Source organism: Mercenaria mercenaria, chromosome 4 (assembly GCF_021730395.1).
Source record: "Mercenaria mercenaria strain notata chromosome 4, MADL_Memer_1, whole genome shotgun sequence".
Lineage (NCBI taxonomy): Eukaryota > Metazoa > Mollusca > Bivalvia > Venerida > Veneridae > Mercenaria > Mercenaria mercenaria.
In genome coordinates this window covers 18,399,248-18,408,751 of record NC_069364.1, presented here as the reverse complement: position 1 = coordinate 18,408,751, position 9,504 = coordinate 18,399,248, and the positions used below count along the sequence as shown (strand labels likewise).

Here is a 9,504-nt window from a genome sequence, read left to right as displayed (position 1 = left end):
TCCGTAGCTCAAAGGTCAAGGTCACACTTAGACATTAAAGGAGAGTGCATTGATGGGCGTGTCCGGTCCATATCTTTGTCATCGATGGATGGATTTTCAAATAACTTGGCATGAATGTGTACCACAGTAAGACGACGTGTCGCGCGCAATACCCAGGTCCGTAGCTCAAAGGTCAAGGTCACACTTAGACATTAAAGGATAGTGCATTGATGGGCGTGTCCGGTCCATATCTTTGTCATCGATGGATGGATTTTCAAATAACTTGGCATGAATGTGTACCACAGTAAGACGACGTGTCGCGCGCAAGACCCAGGTCCGTAGCTCAAAGGTCAAGGTCACACTTAGACATTAAAGGATAGTGCATTGATGGGCGTGTCCGGTCCATATCTTTGTCATCGATTGATGGATTTTCAAATAACTTGGCATGAATGTGTACCACAGTAAGACGACGTGTCGCGCGCAATACCCAGGTCCGTAGCTCAAAGGTCAAGGTCACACGTAGACGTTAAAGGTCATTTTTCATGATAGTGCATTGATGGGCGTGTCCGGTCCATATCTTTGTCATTCATGCATGGATTTTAAAATAACTACGCATGAATGTGTGGCACAGTAAGACGACGTGTCGCGCGCAAGACCCAGCTCCGTAGGTCAAAGGTCCTAAACTCTAACATCGGCCATAACTACTCATTCAAAGTGCCATCGGGGGCATATGTCATCCTATGGAGACAGCTCTTGTTTATGCAGACAATTCTTGATTTGTACTTGGTGACAAGAAACACTCCTTATATATATACTGGCCTTTTAAGTAAACTTAGAGGCGTGAAATACAGAATCATTACAACGTCATTAGAGATGGAACCTATAAAATTATACGGTGTATTTCTGATTGTACTAACTATAACAATAATAGTGATGTATAAAGGTAATGACATTTTTTTCTTTTGCTTGCTTATTTTAAGATTACATTGGAGCTCATTTTAGTGAATTTTACTACTATTGTTTAATACACTAAAACGACTAATTTTTAATTTAGCTCGCTTAGTTCAAAAATGTTGATACATGTACTGTGCAAATGTCATTTATCTTAACCAAGTAAATGAAACATTGTTAGGGACTGAACAGTTATTTATAAATATAGCACTGGTCAGTAGAATATTAGACAAAGTGAAATTCCTTGTATAACGCACCTCTTTCTTAGTAATGTTTTTTCTTGTGTTTCATGCGTTTAACAAAGACACATCTCAAGGAACAGAAATGTTCGTCACACCATTAAAATCCAGACCAAGTACCAATAACGTAGAACTTCAGGTTTGTATCTATTTTTGTTATTCAGCTATGGAATATTGAAACAATGTTAGAGAGATTGTGCATATCATATGAAATATAGACTGAAACAACAGCACACACAACAGAGTCATTATGAGAAATGAGATTTATTACACCGTGGTAAGATTACGGAAAGAGAGTTCAATACAAGCTAGAAGCTTACTCCTGGGCCATTTATCATGTTTGTCAAGTTTGTAAAAACTAAATGCATGTTGTTTCAATCTTATTTTTTAAATTTTTGTTTGCAGAAACATATACATACGCTGCGGCTTGAACGCAAAAACCTGGAATATAGACTCAAACTAAACCAAGCTTGCACAGATCAAAACACCCCACAGCATACAAGGTTAGATCCAGAGAAAATACAAGACTCCGTTTGGGTGGAGAGAAAACATTCTATTCTCTACTGTGCAATAACAAAAGTTGGAACAACATTTTGGAAACGCACACTAACAGTCCTGGCTACAGGAGGTAATAACATACATGTATCTCCTTTTGAATTAAGATTAGGAGATGTGAAACTAAAACATTTCGAGACATATAGAAGTAGAATGGAAAGAAAAGAGATGGGGGAGTTTTTGAAAGGTGTAAATTCCTTCATATTTGTACGAGATCCATATAGCCGACTGTTTTCAGGTTATGAACATAAATTATATAATCCTAATCTATCTTTCTGGAGATCACATGGAAAGAAAGTTGTTACAACAATAAGAAAAAATCCGTCAAAAGAAAGTCTAACGTATGGCCATGATGTAAAATTTGCAGAATTTGTAAAATACATTTTGAATCAGAAAGACAATAATGAAACAATTAATACACATTTTAAACCAATGCATGAGAAATGTGACCCTTGTGGTCTTCCATATGACTATATTGGACATCTAGAAACATTTAAAGAAGACGCTGAGTATCTTTTTGATAAGTGGAGAAACACTTTCTCTGATTTTAATATTAATTTTGGTGACTTTGAAAAAGAAACTGTTTTAGATACCGCTCGAAGTCTCGTAGGTAGGCTATTTAATTCATGGAAATCCTTAAAAGGCAATTTTAAGTATCCTTTTTATAATTTAGTACTAAGGGTGTGGAGTGACTTTCAGATCAGAGGATATCTGTCGAAGGATATCCCTCTTCCTTTTAAGCAGAAAGATGTTAAAACCTTGAATGTAGAAAAGATGATGAGAGCTGTATCTAATGCTTTGGAAGTTAAAGTAAACAAAACTGCGGTTAAATTACAGCGACAAGAAGCATTACAACAGGCATACAGAACAGTACCTCTTGAAGATATGGAAAGACTTCATGATTTTGTGCTCAAAGATTGCCAATTGTTTGGTTATGATGATAGGCCAAAGGCTCTTTTTGACAGAAACAATGTCGTAGAAAGTAAACATTTATACCTGGCAGGCATTTAGAATACGTAAGGAGTCACTAAATATAGTCAGCTCATTATCAAAGTTCTTTCAGACTTCAAAATTTGATTATATGGCATTTTACATGCTTTAAAATCACTTTTTCCACACTGATCCATATTCAAAGATGACGATACAATGTATCACTATTTAGTAGTATATACATGATACAAATACCTATAAGTAACTATTTGTTCTATACAATTAATGTTTTGGTCCAGGAGCTTCTAAGCGACATGTCTCGCATCATATTGATATAATCCGACACCTTCAGATGCATTTTGTAGATTATTATAATGATATCCGATATATGATGTATTATGTTTTATGGTTTACATTACATGTAACATATGTTCGCATAATAAACTACTTGGTAGCCGCTGTTGTTAAGTTGTTTGTCATACGTCCCCTCAACCCTCTTTATCTTTGCCATGTTATGGTCGTCGTTTATATGACTGAAAAATTGTTGAAAAAGACGTTAAACACATACACACACACCATCAGGTTACATTTTGTTTACACTGTCCTGAAATTTGGAACATGGTGGGGTTTAAGAGAGAGAGAGTTGAAGGGCAACACTGATCGGTTAAACTGTTCAGTGGTGTATTTCCGCTGACAGTTCCAGGGTGGCGCCCCACTGTGGTCCTTTATTTGTATATTTTGTCTTAGCTAATTGCTCCAGTTTGTCTAGGTACGTTGTGTAACTATCAATCATTTACTTTCCGTACATACAATACTATAGGGTTTCGTTTTAGGGAGGCTGTGTTGTAGGAACGTGGCTATTCCAACTGAATTTTTTTGTCCTTACTGTTGTCCTCTATACTTCGATCAGCAGTAGAGTCAATGCATATATTCAAACTAAAGGTACGTACAATTTCCGAACTCATTAAAAATTGAGATAAATTTTGGCAACTACACACAACATACCAACATTTTGAAAGTTAAAGAGATTTCAAAAAACCTGGTATAATGTTAATGGTATAAGCTATCCTATCCCAATTAAGCAGGCATTAATAGACACTATTAATACATTATCTTGACAAAGCGTCCTCCTTTCGTCACCAAGAACTCTCCTCTACCTTGTTCAGGCTATCACGACATCGTTCTTATAGATACAAACATCATACCTTGCAAACAGGAACCAAGCAAAGGCTTATATTTCTTTAAACGAGTGTCAGAACCAGTGTCACGGAGTGTCAGAACCAGTGTCACGGATGGCATACTTATAGATGTCTGCATATTTTATGTCTTCATAGCTTATCTCTCCAATAAACATCCTTGGAACCAAATTCAAAAAGAAATGCTTTTAGATCATCACATCACAAAACCTTCAAAAAGATGACCACTTCATGATTTAGTCCGCAAGATCCACAGGCTATCAAAGGAGAAAACGAAGGGCATACAAGAAGGTTAGACTAACAAGTTTCCTGAAGGATAGATATCGCCGCATACAGTCGACTTTTCAGACAACGTATAATGAGAATACCAGTCACATGGTAGGCCGCAAAGAAAAGTGAGTCCTTTATCAAGAACAAGAATTGTGATGGCACTGGAGTTTATCCGCTGAAGAAGGATAACACAACATACTCGGGTCCCATAGAAAGTGCCAGTTTTCACATTTACAAGCGAGAACAAGACATGTATGCCATAACTAGGAACAAGCAAAATCCATACCGCCTCATCCATCAATATACGTGGCAAAGTCTTAAGCACTTTAAAACTACAAGACCAAACCAGATTTCATCACGGTTTCTTAAGGAAATAACACACATTGTCGCCCCTTCTACTAATTATATTTCAAGCATCACTGAACCAAGAGCACACTCCAGGTGACTGGAAAGATGCATTTGTCGTCACACAAAATCATCTCACCATCGAACAACAGGCCGGTATTTCTAATATCCATATAATGTTAATCCCAGGAAGACGTTGTCCATATTCATCCGATGTCCGTCTTTGACAAAAATCCAGACAGCAAGGCCTTTGTAAGAAAAGGTACTGCGAAATACAACCCGTCGTTTTATCCCATGACATCGCATCAAGTCTTATCAACAACATGAACAATCAGCAGTTGGATCTTGCACTCCTTAGCTTCGGTAAAGTCTTAATACAAGATCCCACATTAATGTTTTTGTGTTTCATATTTTCATCATTATGATGTAAGAGACAAGACATGGAAATTGACGAGCAGATTCCTTCGTTTACAGATGGAACCTTGAAGGTCTAACTTCCTTCCCGGCGTTCCACGAGGAAATAAGGTTAGCACTGTGCAATTCACCACATGCTATACTGATTCATAAGCTCTTATTGATAGGAGGACTCCAAACAGTTGCAGGCTGATTAAGACATTTACAGCAGTGAGAATATGAGTGGCAAATGTCCTCTAACCATGACAAGAGGATTTCTTTCCTGCCAGTTGTTCATGCCATGACAAACAACAGTAACTGACCTAAAAATCAATGTACCTCAGTATCACAGTAGGCAGAAAGTTGTCGTGGAACCCATGCATAGACTCAATAGCAGAGAAGGCTAACAACACCATAGTGCTCCTAGAAGGAAACCGCTTTGTGTGCCAAAAGAACTCAAGGTCAAATGCTACAAATCCTTAGTACGACCACAGTTAAAATATGCGTCAACTCCATGGGTCATGTCTAGGTTAATTAATATGATATGTGCCGTGCTTAACACGTCCAAATAGGGAGCAGTTCATTGTAAAGCTGCAGGCTTTGTCACAGGCGACTAATCCCAAGAAGTGGCATCACAGCGATTCTGCGCGCAGTACTTCAAGTGTGGTGCAGATCTTTCAACATGAAGACAGCACAAAAGTCTACTATGATGTACCGTATCGTACACCATTTTGCGGACATAACAGTTTCTGAATACAATCCGGTGCCCAGACGAGAGGACATACAAGCAGGTTTCTTCCTTCCTTACTATACATCGAAGTATTCCAGATTAAGATGGTCTGATATTTGTAATGGTTTTAATCTGATTTTGGATTCCAGCTGATCTTCTTTCATATGTACATAATTTTCACAAGTAAGTAGATCTACATCGAAACTTTAAGAATATTAAATAAATATTTATTTAAAACGTGTTTTGACATGAGGACTATAAAACATTCTTAAATTGCATTTGAGGTTTCTTGATGCCGTTTATTCCTTTTACTTGCGGGAATAGTTTGTTAGAAATAAAGTTAGTAACTTTGCCTTTTTATGTCTTGAAATTAAAACCTTGTAAGCTCTTCGTCATTGAATACTTATTTATAATATATGCATACAAATCTTTCTGATCTTTTATAGGCTGACGTTGGTATAAAGTGCAGCAAAAATGTTTGCGATAGGCATATGTTAAAAAAGTGAAATGTATCGCAATATTTCATCTTTTCTGCAGGACAGTCTGCAGGTTAGAGACCACCAATTGTTTTCCCATAGACTTCCATCATAACATTATGGCGTGTTCGGCCTTCCATTAATCGAAACATGTATATCTAATCACATTTTTTTCAAGAATTATCTTAGTTACACAAAATATTGGACGAAAAACATATGAATAGTGATATTTTATTTAAGTAATTTTCGTGTGAATAAGATGACCCCTTGTTTACATCGTTGGTATTGCGGGAGAAATTCGTTTGATTCGTTTTTTTAATATACGTATTTATGTAGCAAGTTTTTTCAAAAAGTATAATGAAATACTGTAAATGCAATCTTAAAATATCACTTCTTGGGTTTGTTTACATGACTGACCAATCACAACGGACAATTCCAAGGTATACACTTACATAGCCTACATAAATGACCTCCCAGAGTCCATCAAAAGTAAATCACGCTTTTTGCAGATGACACGTCTATCTGACGGTTAAATCCTCCCTCGATTCCCAATCCCTACAAAATGATTTCCATTCCCTAGAAGCCTGGGTAAAGGACTGGTCAGTGGAGTTCAATTCGGATAAGTGTGAGGTATTGAGGATTACTCGAAAGAAAAAAAAAACCTATCATCTGCAATTATACACTCCATAATATAGCACTAAAACTACAGAAGCTGCTAAATACCTGAGCGTCACACTAATAAAAGATCTCAGTTGGTCAAAACATATTGATGACATCACATCAAAAGCAAATAATTCACTTCGATTCATCAAAAAAAAAACAACAGAAAAGTAAAAGAAACAGCTTACAACACCTATGTCCGCCTACAGCTTGAATACAGTTCTTCTATATGACACCCTTGGCACAAATCCCTCACATACAAAATTGAAGGAGTACAACGATCTGCAGCTCGATACGTATGTTACAACTATGGTCAAACAGGCAGTGTCACCTAAATGCTTAAAGATCTCAACTGGCGATCCCTTGAACAACGCCGTATCAAAATGTCCCTTAAAATAAAATTTTAAAGTAAAGTAAGTCTAATTGCAGTTGACCATAACCATCTCACACCTACAAGGAACCAGAATTGCTTGATCCCACAGTCTCATACGCAGTACCATTCAAACTCCTTTTTTCCAAGAACAATTCGTTCCTGGAATGGTCTCCCCCTATACATACAGTCCAGCCCCAGTTTGATTCTATTCATTAAGAGGCTGGCAACTGTAACCAACTAATCTATATCTATGTTTTAAATCTTAGTACTTCATCTTCAACTTCAATGTGGTTTCTTGCCAACATCCACAACGTAGACATCTATAGCAAGGAGACTGTACATCCGATGTAGGGTGAAACGCGTCGGCAACCATTCATAAATCTATATACATTTCGCAGCATTTGTGTTACAACTAGCTGTCCATATATCATGATGTTCACCCATGCACCTTTAAAATAGTCCAACTGACTAAAATGTATATACACTGTATATCCAGTGTCCACTTTTTAGAATTGTGCAGATGGTACAAATTGGACTGCTGATTTGAAGGCGCCCAAGCTTACAGAAGTTACACAGGCTTCTGGTAGAAAGTTCCAGGCAATCACAGTTCTTGGGGAAAAAAGAATATCTGTACACAATTATTCTAGTTGGATATGGAATAAACTTTAGACAATGACTTCCCCGTGTGGATATAAGGTGTGCGAATTCAGGATGATAATTGACTGGTACTGCTATACGTCCATTCACAACGTTGTACATTAAAGTAACATCTGACCACGTCCTGTGCTGTTCTAGTGACGGCCATTGTAGTTTTTGGAGGATTGGAGTCACGCTGGTTGGACTGAGTCTACTATACGGTTGGTTCGTTACCCAGCAAGCTGCATTTCGTTGTAGTACCTGTTCAATTTGTTTGAGTCTTTTGATGGGGGTTCCAGATTGTTGACGCATATTCTTATTTAGGTCTCACTAGACTGGTGCGTGCTTTTTATTTCACTTTTGGCGGACAATATCTAAGATTCCGTCTAAGGAACCCAAGAACACTTGATGACTTCTTTGTGATGTTGTCGATATGTAAGTTATACTTTGAACAGCATGTTGGTCAGTTCTACTCCTAAGTAGGGATGGTGTTCTACTGCTTTAAGTGTTTCTCTTATCATTTTATATTCATAGAGCTTTTTCTTTGATGTTGAGAATTGCATGATGGCACACTTTTTCACATTAACTCCATTTGCCAGATGTCACTCCGATGTTCAAGTTTGCGTAGATCTTGTTGCAATAGATGGCTGTCAGAAATAGTTTTGATTACCCGGTAAACGACACAGTCGTCAGCAATTAAACGTATGATTGGTGTGATGTCATATGCGATATCGTTAATATATATCAAGAATAACGTCGGGATGCGAACAGTTCCTTGAGGCACTCAAGATGTAACCATTGTTATCTCTGATGTTGCATTATCAACCACTATTTATTGTTTCCTATCATTGAGAAATGAGTCAATACATGTCCGAGTGTTGCCCTGTATTCCATAATATTCTAACTTGTGGGATAATCTGCCGTGTGAAACCTTATCAAAAGCTTTCGAAAAATCTAAAATGGCCATGTCTATCTGGTTGTCATTGTTAAGTTCATTTCCTACATCGTCATTTGTCATAAATATTTGCGATTTTATTTACCGTCGCTTTGTGAAACAATTAACATAAGCTCTGTAGAGCTTTTGAGCGTCCCTATTTTAAGAGCAGTCAAAACCAATTAAACCTTACCCCCAGCAATTGGCTGGTACCCATTTTACAGCTGGGTCGACTGAGGCAATCGTGATAAAGTGCCTTGCCCAAGGACACACCGCAATGGGAGTAGCCAGGATTCGAACCAGGGGCCTTCACCTCCGTAGGAAAGCGTCTTAGCCCTCTCGACCACTGCATCCAGTTGCACTGTACGGCTCTTCATCCTCTGATGCGCCAGTTATCTCAGGGGTTCCTCTGGGCACAGTGTTAGGGCCTCTGATGTTTCTGCTTTATGTAAACGACATAGCTGATAAAGTATCACCTCTGACTATTATTAAGATATTTGCCGATGACGGCTTGCTGTACCGTACCATCAACAGCATTAGTAATATGTTACAACTTCAGCAAGATCTGGATTCTCTGGTCGAATGTCTCACACCTGGCTCATAAACTTAAACGCGGCTAATTGTCATCTACTAAAGATTACCAGGAAACAGAACTACATTGAAACTAGCTATAACATCAATGGCAACATCCTCCAGAAGGTAGATTCCCATCCCTATCTCGGAGTTGAACTCACCTCAGATCTAACTTGGAAACACCACATAAACAGTATTACTGGCAAAGCTAACAAAATATTCAACCTTTTACGACGACATCTCTATTGCAATTGCAACCAGGAA

At 37.9% G+C, this 9,504-nt stretch overlaps 1 protein-coding gene across 2 annotated transcripts; it reads left to right on the top strand.

Moving 5' to 3' along the window:
* Nucleotides 1-794: 794 nt before the first annotated feature.
* On the top strand, nt 795-3,110 carry LOC123553238 (carbohydrate sulfotransferase 11-like). Of its 2 annotated transcripts, XM_045342986.2 has the most exons (4): nt 795-922; nt 1,235-1,308; nt 1,575-1,797; nt 2,562-2,700. In XM_045342986.2, exons 1-4 carry the CDS (start codon nt 853-855, stop codon nt 2,603-2,605), a joined length of 411 nt encoding a protein of 136 aa, XP_045198921.1. In that variant the 5' UTR covers nt 795-852; the 3' UTR covers nt 2,606-2,700. The 2 variants fall into 2 exon arrangements, with proteins under 2 accessions (XP_045198921.1, XP_045198920.1); XM_045342985.2 differs by having other exon boundaries at nt 1,575-3,110.
* Nucleotides 3,111-9,504: the final 6,394 nt, after the last annotated feature.

What these genes read in the sequence shown, in the direction of transcription:
- LOC123553238 (XM_045342985.2), top strand. Translation starts at nt 853, where the DNA reads ATGGAACCTATAAAATTATACGGTGTATTTCTGATTGTACTAACTATA. An exon ending in AATAATAGTGATGTATAAAG is followed by an intron (nt 923 to 1,234) that starts GTAATGACATTT and finishes CGTTTAACAAAG; the next exon opens with ACACATCTCAAGGAACAGAA. An exon ending in CCAATAACGTAGAACTTCAG is followed by an intron (nt 1,309 to 1,574) that starts GTTTGTATCTAT and finishes TTTTGTTTGCAG; the next exon opens with AAACATATACATACGCTGCG.